Source organism: Diabrotica virgifera, chromosome 4 (genome assembly GCF_917563875.1).
Source record: "Diabrotica virgifera virgifera chromosome 4, PGI_DIABVI_V3a".
Lineage (NCBI taxonomy): Eukaryota > Metazoa > Arthropoda > Insecta > Coleoptera > Chrysomelidae > Diabrotica > Diabrotica virgifera.
In genome coordinates, this window is record NC_065446.1 from 38,504,270 (window position 1) to 38,522,481 (window position 18,212).

Genomic DNA, 18,212 nt, shown 5'->3' on the forward strand with positions numbered 1-18,212 from the left:
TTTTATTAGTTGTGTTTTTTAAAATTCATACGACTGTGTTCTTATTTATTTATACTCATTTGCAAATATTTGACAACAATATTGATTGTACAAATTTTTAAATAAACGTTAAGATATTAAGTTTTTTTGGTTGTACTGTAAAACCATTAAACCAACCATCTGATGAATAATTTGCATTCGCCATAACATAACTCGAAGTTGTATCCATTCTCGTTAAGTAGGAATTTCAAAATATAGAAATTTTAAATTAGATTTCTGGTAATTAATGGATAATAATTACCCAAATATTATGATAAATGTACTAGAAACCTATTTTTAATTGTATATTTAGTTCATAATATGATCAAATAATGAACCAATCTAGTTCAAGCAGTTTTACCATTGAGGATATTCAGGTAAGTAGCTGTTTTATAAATACTGGTGCTGACTTTAATTTAAATGACTGTCATCTATGACTTAACACTTAATAACTTAAATTTTAAATTACTTGAGCACCGCCAAATCACACAACACTTTTTTCTATGGTTAGCAGGGAACACTTAACACTTGAGTGCAAAAAATATTAATAAAAATAAAAGAGTCAGTCCAGGTTATGAAAAAATAAAAAAATTGTGTTTTTGTTATCCTAAATTTTTGTTTTCATAAAAATTCGCTTTTTTATTACAGTATAGTCCAAAATAAACAGTACTGAACTTGTAATTACTTTATTGCTTTTAGAAATACATAGTCTTCTTCTTCTAATGGCACTACAACCCTTTGTGAGTCTTGGCCTGCTTAACAATGTCCTTCCATTCTGCCCTGTCAGATACTTTCCTTCTCCACTGCCTGATGTTCGTGGTTTTAATATCCCCCTCTATGTCATGTATCCATCTTTTACAAGGCCTTCCTCTTGTTCTATTTCCTTGGGGCTTCCATCTCTGGATTACTTTCACAGCATCACAGCTCGATTATCTGGCATTCTTTCTAAGTGACCAAGCCAGCTTCGTCTTTGAGACTTTACAAATCTAACAATATCTGCGCTCTGCATTAGTTCATCCAGCTCACGGTTCATTTTAATTCTCCACAAACCATTGCTGGAACACGTTGGTCCAAATATCTTCCTTAGTATTTTGTGCTCAAATATCCTCAGTTGATTTTCATCAGTGGTTGAGAGGGTCCACATTTCACATCCATATGTGACCACTGGTCTAATTACTGTTTTGTAGATTCTTAGCTTAGACTCTCGATTCAGTAACTTACTTTTCATTAAGTCTGAGTATGCATAATAAGCTTAGAAAAACACTTATTACCACTAAGAATCCGTGCTTGTATTTCTTGACTGGTGTTACTGTTGTCATTTATTATTGAGCCTAGGTAGGGAAAATAATTATTGGAGACATATTCGTAGGTATGGTTGTCTACCTTCAGATTCTCATGTTGGTTGTCTACCTTCTCTCTCTTCTATGGCGCTACAGCCCAACTCGGGCCCTGGCCTCCCTTAGCATCCGCCTCCTAGTATCTCTCTGTCTCTGGGTGCTCTCCTCTAGTTGTCCACCCCCAATATCTCTTTACCATTGATTCAACCTTGTGCACTCCATATATTTTGTTTTACTTTCATTTATATATAGACCAAATTTCAGTTGGCAATAATCAGCAATCAGTCACTGATTCCATCCCAAAGTGGATTTTAAATGATAATTGGTCTCCGGATAAATACAGAGAAGACAAAAATCTTAAAAAATGATAACCCGCAAATTAATAAAATAAAAATAAAAGACAAAGAAATTGAAGAAGTAGATAAAGTCACTTATTTGGGATCAATCATGGAAAGAGAAGGAAGATGCATGAAAGACATACAAGCAAGAATAACAAAGGCACAATTCGCCTTCAATGCGTTAAATAAAATCTGGCAAACAAGTGAAATAACAGAGTCAACAAAAATCAATATATTCAATACTTGTGTAAAAAGCATATTACTCTACAGAGCAGAGACTTGGAAGCACGACGAAAGCACAACAAAAAGGCTACAGACTTTTGTAAATAGCTCCTTAAGAAAGATCATAAAAATTTACTGGCCTAATAAAATAACGAATGAAGAACTATGGAAACTAACGAAACAAGCCAGTATAATAACAACAATCAGACAGAAGAAATGGAAATGGATCAGCCATATGTTAAGAAAACATCCTAGTAACATCACAAGACAGGTGCTCGAAGATCAACCTGAGGGGACAAGGAAAAGGGGATGACCAGATAATACTTGGAAGAAAACAGTAACCAGAGAACACAACAGAATCGGCTTAAGTTGGGGGGAAGTGAAAAACAAAGCAAGAAACAGAGGAGAATGGAAGGAACTGGTACGCAGATTAACCAGAGAATAAACACAAGAAGACGCGCTGAGCTGGCCACCACCAGCCGTCTTACACTATCGGCCAAGAAACGCAGATGTGCCCAATACTCCACTAGGAGTGATGGTCCAAGAGAGAGAGAGAGAGATTGAGAATGATGGATAGCCACTTCGAATTCTGTCACTTGCTTATCTACCACTAATTACCTGGCGTATCTTCAAAACAATGAGAGTTTAATAGAAAAGCATAGTTAATCATTGTTAATAAATAAGGTCTCCACGAAAAGAGGAACCAGTTGTTTAATCAGGCGTATCTTCCAAGAAGTACCCCATGCATTGTGTATAATATATGGATGGCTTCAACCATAACCAATTATAAGGATGCATTTTTAGAAGGCTTGACTACTGGTCTAAAAGATCCAAAACAAAGAGGTGTGAGATTCTTCTTGTTACATTGTTACATGCTGGATCTGATAGAGGTTTTGTACCAAGTTCAGAATGTGTATTTTTAGCAAAAAAATATTCAGGCAACTATTTTGACAAAATGAGTCTTTCAAAGATAGGTTTGAAAATAAATTAATCACAAACCTCCCAAAGGAAGAGTTAAATGTAGTAGTAATGGATAATGCTCCATATCATTCATGCAAACAAAATTTCCCAAGCTACTGGAACAAACATCAAATTCAAGAATAGTTACGAGAGAAGGATATATTTTTTGAAGATTATTTAAAGTCAGACCTATTGGATGTAGCAAACAGCTATGCAGATATATACTACAAGTATAACAACGAAACTCTGGCCATACACTCGTATTATTTCTTACGATTTTCTTCTTTTTTGAATGAATTTTTGTATTGTAGGTTTCCTACAATCATTAAAAATTCGAGTTAAGTGAACAGATTTATTTGATCACTTGGTGACTGTGAGTTATGCCGCAGACTTGGAAGGTGACAATAAGGTCTTTCAAGTTTTTGTTAGGGATTAGTACAATCAGATGAATATTTTCTTGGGAGGAAAGCGCAGAAATTTAGAGTGATTCTGCACCTTTCAGCATCCGAACGTCAGAATCAGGTGACAACCACAAGGTGCACCGACAACGGACTAGTTGGACTGTAGTTGGTTTCATCGATTATGTTCCACTTACATTAGTAGGGACCAAGACCAATTACTCAGCTCTTCTACCACGTTGAGGTCATTCCACATCCTTGGAAGGGTATTAAACTCTTACTGCCTTACTAATAAAACATTCTTATTCAAGGTTATTCCGTATTTACATCTAGAATAGTTATCCTAAGTATAAGGTAGATATCTTCTTCTTTTTGTATAGACATGACTCTGTCAGTTTTTTCAATGTGCCTCTAGTAAGTTGTCGTTCCATTGTTTTCGTGGTCCTCCCACTGATCGTCTTCCTATTGGGGAATCGTCTCTCGCTGCAATTCGAGCAATCTTTTTGTCCTCTCTGTCGGGTTGTGTTTCTGCCGCGTATGTCATTATTGGTCTGATGACTGTTTTGTAAATTCTGCCTTCTATTTCTTTTCCGATATTTTTATTTCTCTATATTGTGTCATTCAGGCAACCTGCGGCTCTGTTTGCTCTATTCACTTGATCTTCCACTTCTGTTTCGAGCCTTCCGTAGCTAGATAGTGTGATGCCTAGGTATTTAAACTCCATCACTTGTTCTATTATCTGACCTTCCAGCTCCAATTTACATCTTATTGGATATGCTGTTATAACCATGCATTTTGTCTTTTTTGGGGAAATTAACATGTTAAATTTTCTGGCGGTTATGTTAAATTGGTGCAGCATACGTTGTAAATCATCTTTACTTTGAGAGATTAGTATTGATTCGTCTGCATAGCAGATTATTTTAAGTTGTTTTTCTCCTATTTGGTGTCCTTCTTTAGTTCTTACTTTTTTTATTATTTCGTCCGTGATCAGGTTGAACAATAAAGAACTCAGGGAATCTCCCTGTCTTATCCCATTGCCAGCTTCAATTGAGTCAGTTAGTTCTTCATCTACTTTTACTTTTATTGTGTTGTTCTGGTAGATATTTTCGATCGTTTTAATTATTCCTAGAGGTACCTCTCTTGCATACAATAAGTGGATAACGTCCTTTAATTTGACCCTGTCGAATGCCTTCTTAAGGTCCAGTCCATGAAACATAAGTATGCTGGTTTGTTGTATTCTAACGATTTTTCTTGAAGCTGCCTCATTATAAATATAGTTTCTGTGCATGATCTTCCCGACCTATAAAACCTTGTTGTTCTTCTGCTAATGTTATAATTTTATTCAGTTTGTTTGTTATCACTTTGGTTGTTAATTTTAGTGTTGTGTTTAATAAATTAATTCCTCTGTAATTCTCCGCAAGAGCGTCATTTGAAATTTTGTTTGGGGGGGCAAGCACTATATATACAATACATTATATATGATGTTATGATGAATATTGATGTATTTTTTGTAAATTTCAGTCATTTTCAGGGCCCTGGGGGGATGGCAAATGGACGCCCAAATGACGCCCCTGATTCTCCGGGTCCGATATTTATGGGTTTTCTATTTATGAGTTCTCATTTAGTCTTCAGCTAATCGCGTATCATTTATCAGTTACAGTGTTCGGCGGTTCTCCCGGGATTGAAATATATCCTTGTGTTCGTCTATATCAATAAACGTATTTATCGCTACTCACGTCTTTTACATCCTACGTAATTACACATCATCGCCATATGACAGCCCTGGGCACTAAGGCTATCTTCTCCCGGTGAGGGTGGTTATCCCTTATCCGAGGGGTGGAATAATTGATACGCTTACTTGTTGAGTTGGTTTATTTACACTCGCATTAGTATAAGCTGGTAGCACCGCACCCAAAGAACATCTCGTGTAGAAAGAGACACTATCTTTAATGTGGAAATATTACGTCTGATCACCAAAATAGAATGACGAATGTCTAATATAATATTATGAATTCCCTTGTTATAGTTTTACTGTTTATATTTTTAGAAATGCCTATTCAGCATCGACCATGAAAAGTGTTTATTTGACTCTGCAATTATTAGTTGAATCGTGATCTGGGCTAACAATATTTATATAATCGAATGAAGGTTGTAATATTGTTATGATGACATAAATAACTGAAAGTAATTATTGTAGATAATTACAGGGTATTTTTAAGATATATCTACTGAGTACAGATGAATTCTTGTACACCTTCCCTTTTTAGGAATTTTCCGACTATGGGGAGGGAAATTTGCAAGTCGTGCTACCAACCCATACTGTGTTGTAATCAATACAAAAAAATTTATTTTATATACAAACTTCCTAAGCCTACGCAAATACATAAATAATATAAAATGTTCGTTTAACAACATTGTTTCGTAACACTTGTCACTCACTGTGTTTTCGGATTGTAAGCATATAATCTATTCCTATGTATTTCCTTGATTTTATTGTTTTCTGTTCTGATTTTACAATTAACGTTATTTGCTTCTGTTATCGTGAAAGGACCTACATAAAGACTATCAAACTTACCATTCTCTTCCCTTTTTACAAGGACTAGGTCTCCTCTTTTAAAGTGTTGTGGTGTTGCTTTGAGCTTATTCTTTTCTTGCCGCTCTTTTTTGTGTTTTAATAAGAAGGTTCTGGCTCTCTCGTGTGCGCTTTGTAGTTTGTATCGTAACTCATTGTAGTAGGCATCTATATTGTAACATGGTTGAATCTCCTGTGTAAGGTCTTCCGGTAGGTTAACCTTCCTGCCATATAACAGTTCGAACGGTGTGTATCCATGATACGCGTTAGGGGTTGTATTGTAGCAGTATGTGAACATTCTGCAACACACATCCCAATTTTCTCTGTCTTCGTCTATGAATGCTCTTACGTACTCGTTCAACGTTCTGTGTAGTTTTTCGCAACTTCCAATGGACTGTGGGTGGTATGCCGTTGAAAAGTTGTGTTCTATTTTTAATAGCTTTGTTAATTCCTGCATTACTTCGTTCTTATACTCTGTGCCTTGGTCTGTTCTTATTTGCTTCATGAGTCCGTATGTTGGTATGAAATGATCAAAGATTCCTCTTGCTATTGTCTCTGCTTCTTTATTGCACACTGGTATGCTGACCGCGTATTTTGTCAGTTCGCACAACATTGTGATACAGTATTTATTACCTTCATTACTTCTCGTGAATGGACCTATTGTATCTATGTATACTATGTCCCATGGTTTGGAAGATGTGTCCGATATCACGAACTCTTCGACATGTGTTCTTTTCGGTTTGTTAATTTGACATTTGTGGCATTGTTTTACGTATTTTCTTACGTCTTTTTCCAAATTTTTCCATCGGAATCTTGCTTTTAGCTTCTTAATTAGTCCGTTATTCCCTACGTGTCCTCCGAACATCGGGTGATTATGGTATTCTTCTATTAATCTGTGTTTTTCTTTGTCATCTTTTATTGTTTCTGGTACTTCACATATGTATATTTCTATATTCTTCAATTTTTTATTTCCTTCTTTAATAAATTCATCAATTGTGCACATTTTAAAAATAATATCATTTACGTATATTTTTACTTTACGTACTGCATTCTCTACCGCCAGCTTATCAAGCTGTACCAACGCTTGGTTTAAATCGAAATGATTCAATCCTGTGGCTATGCTTTTGCTGCATTTTATTTTGTTTTTGGCCCTAATGCTCAGTCTTGGTGAGATTAGTTCTGCTCCAAAGGACAAAATTGGTAGTCTATGCGCCTCTAAATTATTTAGTACCTTCCTTACTGTCTGTTTGGTGGCTTCTGGCTGTAGTGCGAGTTCACTTTCAGCCTTTGTTTGTCTTGCTTCTTTCTCCTTTTCTTTTGCTTGAGCTCTTGTTATAGCTAGTATATGGGCGTTGTCTATGTATAGGTTTTTTAGTTGATGCAATGTTATTTTTGAAAGGCTGTCTGCGTAGTTACTTTTCCCTGTTATGTACTCTATTTCGAAGTCATATTCTTCTAGGTCTAATCTGATCCTCGTGAGTTTTGAGGTTGGTTCTTTCATTGCAAATAGGTGTGTCAAAGGTTTATGGTCTGTTTTTACTTTGAATGTTGGTGCTCCATATAGATAACATTTAAAATAATTAATTCCCCAATGAATCGCTAGTAATTCCTTAACGATTATAGGTTTATTACATTCTCCTTTACTAAAACTTCTTGATGCATATGCTATAGGTAGGTCAATTCCGTTATAATCTTGACTTAGGATTGCTGAACAACTCTCATTGGATGCGTCTGTTGTTAAGATAAACTGTTTGTTGAAATCAGGATATTTTAAAATTGGTGGTTTCGTCAGAGATGCTTTAAGCTTTTTGAATGCTTTTTCACACTCCTCGGTCCACGAAAATTCTACTCCTTTCCTCGATAATTTGTTGAGTGGTCTGCATATTTCCGCAAAATTTTTAATAAAACGTCTGTAATAGTTGCAAAATGCTACAAATCTCTTTGTTTCTTCCGCTGTCTTAGGTGTCGGATATTGTTCAATTACTGCATACTTCGCTTTGTCTGGTGATACTCCCTCTTGAGAAAGATCATGTCCTAAATATGTTACTTCCCTTCTAAAGAATTGACATTTTCCTGGGTTAAGTTTCAAATTGAATTTTCGACATGTCTCAAATGTCTTTTTCAGGTTGTCTAAGTGATGTTTTTCGGATATTCCAATTACTACGATATCGTCCATGTAAAGAAATGCTTTGTCTGGTGTTAATCCTGAAAATGCTATTGACATCATTCTTGAAAAGCTATTTGGGCTTACATTTAATCCAAAAGGTAATCTGGTAAATTGAAATGCTCCATTTTCTGTGCTGAACGATGTGTATTTTCTCGATGATTTTTCTAATGGTATCTGGTGAAAGCCTGACATTAAGTCTATAACTGAAAACCATTTTGCTCTTCCTAGTTGATCTAATATCGAATCTATTCTTGGTAATGGAAATTTGTCTGTAACTATCTTCTTGTTCAGTTGTCTAAAATCTATGCATAATCTCCATGCTTTTCCTCCATCTATAGCTTTTTTCGGTACCAGTACTACTGGACTGTTGTACTCGGATGTAGATGGTTCTATGATTCCTTGGTCTCTTAGGTTTTGTACTTGTCGATTTAATTCCTCTGTTTGCGCATGAGGTGTCCTATAATTCTTGATATATACCGGAGTTTGGTCTTTAACTCTTAGTTTTTGTTCGTAGAAATTGTTACAGGTTAACATATGCCTTAGGGCGAATATGTCCGAATATTCCTCGCATAACGATACTAAGTTGTCTCGTATGTATTCTGGTATGTCTAATTTCAGTGATTCTCGTAATTCTTTTTTTCTGTCTTTGCTGTCGTTGACTAGCCTATATATATTGAATAGTTTAATATCCAACGTCCTGATTGTGCTTGCGTCTACATTTACTGTTTCGTACGTTGTGTTCAAAATTTTGATGTATGGATTATTACTTGAAATAATTGCTCTTGCTATGAATATTCCTGGTTGTATTTGTTAGAATATATTCAACTATAAATTATGGTATTCTTATTAGTGTTAAAATGGACATATGCAGTCTAAGTGGGCGGGCTAATTTCCCCGAACCTTTTAGGTCGAAAACTCTTACGTAGGATTGATTACATGAAAGTATCGTGTTACAAGACATATGGATGTGAGAGCGATTTTAGTAGTTTTGTATTTGATATTTTTACAGTAGTCTAGAAGAATATCTCGTTGTAGAAACACGTATCTTAATTTCTTTGTATATTGTAATATTACGGTTTTTCGGTTAAAATAAATAGTTTGTTTACTATTAGTTGTACCTTTTATTATCTACTATTTCTAATAGGTTCTGGGCTCAGTTACGTTGTTAGCTCACCTGTATTAAGATAATAATTAAAAGTGTACAGTCTTGCTGTTCCACTATCCTGTCTTTCTTTAACGTTTGAAAAATTTTTACGATTCTGTAAATTTCACATCTAGGCGGTATTATTATGGTGTCATTGTCTATATTATCCAGAATTTTCGTACTAATGTAACAATCGTTGTCCTCTTTAATGTGCATTTTAAGGTTTGCGTAATCTAGTATACATTGAAAGTTAGAAATAAAGTCTCTCCCAATGATTCCGTCTGTTGGAATTGGAAAGTTAGGTTCTACCAATTGAAAGATGTGTTCGAATCGAGTTCCTTTTACTTCGAGTGTTGTCTCAACTTCTCCCATTGTTTGCAACTCTCCTTTAGTGACTCCTTTTATTTTCGCCTTTGTGTTTGGTTTCACCTGTTCCTTCATAAAATCTTGTGAACTGTCATTGTTATATTTTATTTCTGCCTGTGTGCTTCCAACTTCTTGTTCATTCAAAACCCCAACTGCTGGTTTTCTTGCTCTTCTTGACTGTCCTCTATTTCTAGTAACCTTACGTTCCTGTTACGTCCGCCTCTCTGGTTTCCTCTGTATGTTTGATTGTTAAATTGTCTGTATCCTCTGTTCGAATAATTTCGTTGATTGTCCGTTGCTTCTCCTTCGTTCCGTTGTCCGAAGTTATTTCTTCTTCCTCTGTCATATTTGTTATGGTATCCTCTTCTGTATTGCTGCTGTCCTCTCCTATTCTCGTAGTTTGTCCTATAATTTAAGACTCTTCCTTGTGCATTTTCTTCAGTCGTATCGATCGACAAAAATTTAGATACTACTTCCTGCGGTGATGTAAAGTTACCTGCTTCCAGTATTAGCTTAGCTTTCTCTGCATTAGCGTTTCGTTTCATTGCTGTTACTACGGCTTCCGTCGTATATTTCTTTGCTAAGTCAAGTGGCATTCCTTCCGCTATGTATGCTACTTTTAATTGTTCTGCTAACTCTTCCACTTCAGATGCGTACACTGCTGCATCTCTATGCCCTTGCCTTTTTTTTTTCTAATTTGGCTATTAAAATCTTCGGATTATCACCTTTTAATTCTTTCTTTAGTGCTTCAGCTATCCGTGGAATCGTATCTTCTGTGGTTATTAGGTTCCTAGCCTTATTGGTGAGTCGCGTTTTTATTAGCGTTACAGCTGTGTCTTCATGACCTTCTGCCAATTTTCCAAGTAGTTCTAATGCGTCTAAAAATGGTTGTAATTTCCCTGCGCTTCCATCGAACTCGTTGGGCAATATCTTGCTTGCGATATTCAAAAATTCATTGATTGTCAAAGCCATGTTTAATATTGTTATATCTTGTTTTATGTCACCTTTTTCCTCTTTTATTTCGTCGTTAATTATTTCTTCTTCTACTTCCTCGTCGCTTTTTTTGGAACCACTGTTCTTACATTTACTGCTTGAAATGATCGTATAACTTTGTCTCTGATTTTTCCAAAATATTTGTTGCACGATTCCCTTTGTTTGTCCGAAAGTGCTTCCCAGTTTTTCCTAGTCAATTGTGTGAACTTGTTATAAGCTTTAATTAGCTGTGTCGTTACTTCTTCCTTTATGTCCTTAGATTTCGGAACTTTTTTCTTCAAGACTCTTCTGCTTTGCCTGTCTATTTCTTGTGCAATTTCCTCAACTATTTTGACAAAATCTTCCCAAGTAACTTTGTTGCTACTCATTTATACATATTTTTTTTTCTTTTTTTCAGCTTCTGCACTTCTTAGCGAAAATATAAATTCGATAGTCTTACGGTGTATATAGATATGTAGTATATAGATATATAGTAAAAAAATATAGAGATAAAATAATACGTCAATATATGGTAAAAATATGTAAAAATTGCAGTAGTAATAAAAATTCAAAAATAAATAACGTTATATTAACCCTTGTAAATAAGTAGTTAGAATAATAATTTAAATGTATTATGCATATAGCGTATATTTGTTATATCGTATATTTATTTTGATAGGTATATTTACGATAGCAAATATTAAGATCATAAAAAATTGCAAAAATGTACTAAAAATCAGTAGTCAAATAATAAATGAATAAAAGTCAGCAATGATAAGGTATACGTTGATAAATATGTAAAAATCATATAAAATTGTATAATTGCGTCCTATAATAACTTAATATGAGGGTAAAAAAATCTTTTTATATTGATAAATATTGGTAATAGAATAGAATAATTAAGTAAAAAATAGGTAAACTTGAAACATATATTAATGTAATTAAGGTAGCACATAATGTTTATACTTTATACTTTATATTAATCAGGAAATACCATAAAAATAGCTAATATGGACTTACCACTTTTACGCGTCTTTGTTCGTATCACAAGTCCTCGCTGCACGTTCCATAGCATTGTCCATTTTCCATTGTCCCACGATGTTCCATCTCCATACTATTCCATTTTCAGCTCCGCGTCGGCCTGATGTCTCCATCCATTTTACATATACCACACTGTTGTCTAAGGTGGTCTAGGTGCCTGAACATTGACGTGTTTCTTCATACCTGTCCTGTTTACCAGTCCTGAGTTCTTCCCTGGTTCTGGATCGCCATATGACAGCCCTGGGCACTAAGGCTATCTTCTCCCGGTGAGGGTGGTTATCCCTTATCCGAGGGGTGGAATAATTGATACGCTTACTTGTTGAGTTGGTTTATTTACACTTAGTATAAGCTGGTAGCACCGCACCCAAAGAACATCTCGTGTAGAAAGAGACACTATCTTTAATGTGGAAATATTACGTCTGATCACCAAAATAGAATGACGAATGTCTAATATAATATTATGAATTCCCTTGTTATAGTTTTACTGTTTATATTTTTAGAAATGCCTATTCAGCATCGACCATGAAAAGTGTTTATAATTGACTCTGCAATTATTAGTTGAATCGTGATCTGGGCTAACAATATTTATACAGGGTGTCCCGAAAAGATTGGTCATAAATTATACCACAGATTCTGGGGTCAAAAATAGGTTGATTGAACCTCACTTACCTATATACAATAGTGCACACAAAAAAGTTACAGCCCTTTGAAGTTACAAATTGAAAATCGATTTTTTTTCATATATCGAAAACTCTCAGAGATTTTTTATTGAAAATGGACATGCGGCATTTTTACGGCAGCAACATCTTAAAAAAAAATTTAAGTAAAATTTGTGCACCCCATAAAAATTTTATGGGGGTTTTGTTCCCTTAAACCCCCCCAAACTTTTGTGTACGTTCCAATTAAATTATTATTGTGGCACCATTAGTTAAACACATTATTTTTAAAACTTTTTTGTCTCTTAGTACTTTTTCGATAAGCCAGTGTTTATCGAGATATTTTGAATATTTGTCGAATCCACCACATATTTGTATATGGTTAAGTACGGTTCTAGAGACCTGTTAATAATCTGAAAATTTATTTATAATTTACATTTTTAGGTATATTTTGAAAAAGAAGCTACATCTCGATAAAAGGTGACTTATGAACAAAAGACTAAGAGGCAAAAGTTTTCAAAACACTGTGTTTAACTAATGGTACCACAATAATAGTTTAATTGGAACGTACACAAACATTTGGGGGGTTTAAAGGAACAAAACCCCCATAAAATTTTTACGTAAATATATTGAAAAAGAAGCCGCATCTCGATAAAAACTGGCTTATCGAAAAAATACTAGGAGGCAAAAAAGTTTTAAAAACGTTGTGTTTAACTAATGGTACCACAACAATGAATTAATTGGAACGTACACAAAAGTTTGGGGGGGTTTAAGGGAACAAAATCCCCATAAATTTTTTATGGGGTGGACAAATTTCACTATAATTTTGTTTTAAGATGGTACTACCATAATAATGATACATGTCCATTTTCAGTAAAAAATCTCTAATAGTTTTCGATATATTGAAAAAAATCGATTTTCATTTTGTAACTTCAAAGGGCTGTAACTTTTTTTGTGAGCACATTTGTACTAAGGTAAGTTAGGTTCAATCGAACTATTTTTGACCCCAGAATGTGTGGTATAATTTATGACCAATCTTTTCGGGACACCCTGTATAATCGAATGAAGGTTGTAATATTGTTATGATGACATAAATAACTGAAAGTAATTATTGTAGATAATTACAGGGTGTTTTTAAGATATATCTACTGAGTACAGATGAATTCTTGTACACCTATACTAGTAATACCTACTCGGTATGATGTTCAGGTTCTTTAATGTTGAGTCGATCAATCTCCTCAATAGTGCAAAAAGATTAAACAGTTCAATAAAATAACTATAAATTACGTCCACGGGATAATAGCCATTTTCTAATTATTACCACTGACAGTGACATACGTATCAGATACTACATGTCGGTGTAGGTTTCAATGTTTTGATTTAACTTGTTTGAAAATGAATCGTGACGCATGGGAAAAGTTATACAGGGTGTCCCGAAAAGATTGGTCATAAATTATACCACACATTTTGGGGTCAAAAATAGTTCGATTGAACCTAACTTACTTTAGTACAAATGTGCTCACAAAAAAAGTTACAGCCCTTTGAAGTTACAAAATGAAAATCGATTTTTTTCAATATATCGAAAACTATTAGAGATTTTTTATTGAAAATGGACATGTATCATTCTTATGGCAGGAACATCTTAAACCAAAATTATAGTGAAATTTGTTCACCCCATAAAAAATTTATGGGGATTTTGTTCCCTTAACCCCCCCCCCCTTGTTTAACTAATGGTGCCACAATAATAATTTAATTGGAACATACACAAAAGTTTGGGGGGGTTGAAGGGAACAAAACCCCCATAAAATTTGTATGGGGTGCACAAATTTTACTTATTTTTTTTTAAGATGTTGCTGCCGTAAAAATGCCACATGTCCATTTTCAATAAAAAATCTCTGAGAGTTTTCGATATATGAAAAAAAATCGATTTTCATGTTGTAACTTTAAAGGGCTGTAACTTTTTTTGTGTGAACTATTGTATATAGGTAAGTGAGGTTCAATCAACCTATTTTTGACTCCAGAATCTGTGGTATAATTTATGACCAATCTTTTCGGGACACCCTGTATATGGGCCATTCCACGAACATACGCCTGTTTTGGATTACTTCGACAACGAATATTTTACTGGGCAACATAAGAAGTACGAAAGTAAATGGCGCTAATAATTATTCCAATAAACAACAATGTAATTTGCAATTTACTTTCGTTCTTCTTATTTTGCACAGTAAAATATTCGTTGTCAAAGTAATCCAAAACAGGCGTATGTTCGTGGCATAGGGTATTGGGACCGTGCAAGTTCGGCAAAGCGACCTCTATTTCAACGCTCTGTACTTTTATTCGCACTTTTAATTATATTGGCCAATTATATTAGTCCTGGTTGCTGGATAATTGTCAAGACCATAGTCCAAAAAAATAATAAGAAGAAAAAATAAGATGCAGGTTATGTTTAGCAAACGTAAACAATTGTATGTAGTAAATAAAATCAGTTATTAAAATGCAGTACTGCAAGCAAAATATAATTAATTAAATTTACCTTTATATAATAATTGCATATCATATCAATATTGTGGAGCAATATATAATTTTTCTGCGTCAATGACAGAAGGTATGAAATATACGTCAATTTGACAATTTCAATTGACAATATGAATTATTTAAGATAGTTGCAATATTTCTCCGCGACTCGCGCACGGTCGTTTCTCGTTTCCCTTTCCAAGTACTTGCACACCGCGAATACATAAGAATATTATATGTATGTATTATGTTCCATGGCACCCTAATAGGAATGGGCTGGGCTGATCATGTAGTGAGGACAGGTGATGACAGATTGGCTATTGGATAATTATCTAATTATTGGGGCTACACCTAGACATCTCCTAATGTATCCATTCTTAATTTTATGCTTATTTCTTTTTAACTGTCCAAAATTCGGTGCCTTCTAGACGAAGAATGCTATAAAGATAAAGTGTTTGTTATCACCATTTATTTTTGTTTTCTTTCAGAATGCCATACCTTTAGCTTGGAAATATAAAATCCTTAATAAGGTTGAATTTGGTTCACCACCGAAATTGGAAGTCTGTATTAAAGTAGCTCTATTCACACCAGAAGAGATCCAGTCATGGGTGGAAGCTTTGGAAGAAAAAGTTCAGTGCTGTTACTCTATTCAAACCACTAGAAAGTGTGCTGGACAAAAAGTATTATTTAGAAGACGTTTTCAATGCCAACACAAAACTAGGGATAAAAATTTATACCAAAATTCCAAAACTGGTTCAAGAAATACGAACTGTCCATCGCGCATATCTGTTTGCTTGATGAGGATACAGAAAAAGTTTCGAGGGAGGGATCCACCTGATCCAACAATGCCGTGTATAATTGACTATGTGATTTCACACAATCATACACCAGAACTTGCAGTTCGATTTAGAAGAGTACATAAAAACGTACATGAAAAAATTAAACAGTTGTTCGCAATTGGATACAATGCGTCAACAGCTTATGAATACATTAAATTTGAGCTTCAACTTAATAATCCTGAAACTTACGAAGATCTGATAGGTATGTATTATATATAGTATTTCAGCCATGTGTGATATGTAGGGTAAAAATATACACTTGCGAGCAAAAAAATCGACTGACACCATGAATTGTAGTTTATGATTAGTAATCTTAGGTTGTTTTACTTTGAAGTAAAATAACCAATGCAAAAAAATATTGTCTATTATAGAGCTTCCAAAAAATAATTGTGTTGTAAAATTTGCCTACTTCTGTATGGCATAGAGAAAACAGCGAACATTGTAACGAGCATGTTCTACGCAATGTAGGCTTCTATGAATTTGCCGGTGATCGTCTCAGTCGCTTTTCAAGTTGACATGTTACGATGTGCAGTAAGTGAATATTTTACAAATGGATACTTCCTCAGTGAAGACGGTCCAGGTAATTGCTTTATTACGAGAGGGCTATAGTCAGAGGAAGTAGGCCCGTCGCCTACTTATGACACAGTCTGCAGTCTAAAAGGCTTACCGCCACTACCAGGAGACGACCGGTATGGAAGAATCCCGGGAAAGATCACCGAAACTTTTAATAACTGATAAGACGCTGGGCTAGTACGGAAGTACTCAGAGAGCTCAAGAATACCTTTTGTCGTTACAATGCCTTACGTAAACTATCCACTGTGAACGCTTATGATTTACTATTTGTTTAGCAAGTGTTTAAAAACATTTGGAAATACTACATATATATATATATATATATATATATATATATATATATATATATATATATATATAAATAAATTTATTTTGTCTTGCAGTGAATCGTAGTATTTGTCCAGATAGAAACTACTGCCACAGATGGTATAACACGTTCATAAAGGAACACGGAGCCATAGATTTTACAGACAAGTCATTTCTTATTAAAAAATTGGAAGAATATAATACGAAAATGGGTGAAATATGTACAAAAATTGAGTCCACTGGAGAAGATTTTATTATTGTGTAAGTACGAAAAATTAATGAGAATATACAGAAATGCTCCAAGGAATTAACGCACCATTTTAAAACTTACCCTGTAACACCAAATATTAACTGAAATGAAGCGCATTTTATTTCGTATTGCTTTACTTTCTGATAATGATTATAAAACCAAGTTTGGCCAACTGGAAAAACTCCATTGTTGGACGCTCCATGGTTTAGAGATGCATCAAGTCAAACTAGTTTGATTTTATTCAACAAACTTGACTTGACTTGAAAACCAAACTTTTTCTGTAAAAAAGTTTGACTTGACTTGATTTCGATATCTTTAGGTTTGACTTAAAATCAAACTTCTTCGAACAGTTTGAAGTTTGAATATCATATTGCGCAACGTGTTTATTTCCAATTCTAATTGAGAGCGTACCGACTTTTGTTTTGACTTATTTGGATAGGTCTGAATCTGTACTCTTCTACTCCGCAAATGTGCTTGGCTTGTTTATTACGTTCGTTTTGAAGTGTGTGCTTTGTAAAATAATATCTGAACCTGAATATTTTTCGGCTCAGAACAAGTACGAGATCAAATTGAGTCTGATTTTGAAGGTATCTCTTCTCTTCCACTAGAAAAATTAAGAGAAAAAATCTGTAGTTGAAGTAGAATTAATTAAGAAAAATAAATATACTGATTTATTTGATATTGCGGCAGGTGATTTCAAAACAATGAAAATTGAAAAGTGCATACTGGTATTATCTAAAAATAAAGAACAGTGACAATTAGTGAACTAATTCTTAAAGACGACATTGCAAAGTCGCAAAAAATTCATTAAACCTACTCTATCAAAAATATAATATTTTGTTGTACTTACATAAATTTTTGTAAATCAAGTATCGTAACACAATTTTACAACCTCTTTATCCCATCTGTACCTACCTTTTCATCTTTTGTTGTGAAGAAAGGAAATTTATTGCAAACATATGTTACTGTGCTTGATCTGGTTAATACAGATTTTAAGATTTTTTTCACTTAAATACTATTGTCCTATTGTAAGATGAGCGGAGCGTGAGTTGGCAATATAATACAATCCTGGGGTTCTATGTAAAATATAAACGAAAGTTGAAAAGTTGGGAGATTGTGATTCCGTAGTTTAAAAAAAAACAATGAAAAGTTAAAAAACAATGTTATGTAACGTGCTATTCGAACCCCCCTCGCCCCCGTATAACGTGCCGTAACGTTTTACATGACCGTCTCCCCCAACTTCATCATCATCAGTAGCTCGACAACCCTTTTTGGGTCCTGGCTTGTTCTAGGATTTTCCACCATGCCGTGGGTCTTCCCTTTGACCTTCTCCCTACTGGTGTTTGCCTAATTATATGTTTTGGTGTTTCGGTCTCCAACATCCGTTTAACATGGCCCATCCAGCGCAGACGTCCGATCTTTATGGATGTTATGACGTCGGGTTCGTTGTATGCTGCGTATAATTCAAAATTATATCTTCTGTGCCATACGTCATTTTCTTTCACCCCCTTATATATGTGTCTGAGGATTTTTCGTTCA

General features: G+C 34.5%; 1 protein-coding gene across 1 annotated transcript in view; it reads left to right on the plus strand.

Annotated features, from left to right (window-relative positions):
- LOC114324943 (uncharacterized) overlaps positions 1 to 18,212 on the plus strand; it is a 24,393-nt gene continuing 6,181 nt past the window's right edge. Inside the window, exons 1-3 of the mRNA XM_028272865.2 lie at positions 1 to 395; positions 15,194 to 15,746; positions 16,501 to 16,684. Of these exons, the coding sequence (XP_028128666.2) occupies positions 351 to 395; positions 15,194 to 15,746; positions 16,501 to 16,684 (782 nt within the window). The 5' untranslated portion in view covers positions 1 to 350. The remainder of the gene's footprint in view (positions 396 to 15,193; positions 15,747 to 16,500; positions 16,685 to 18,212) is intronic.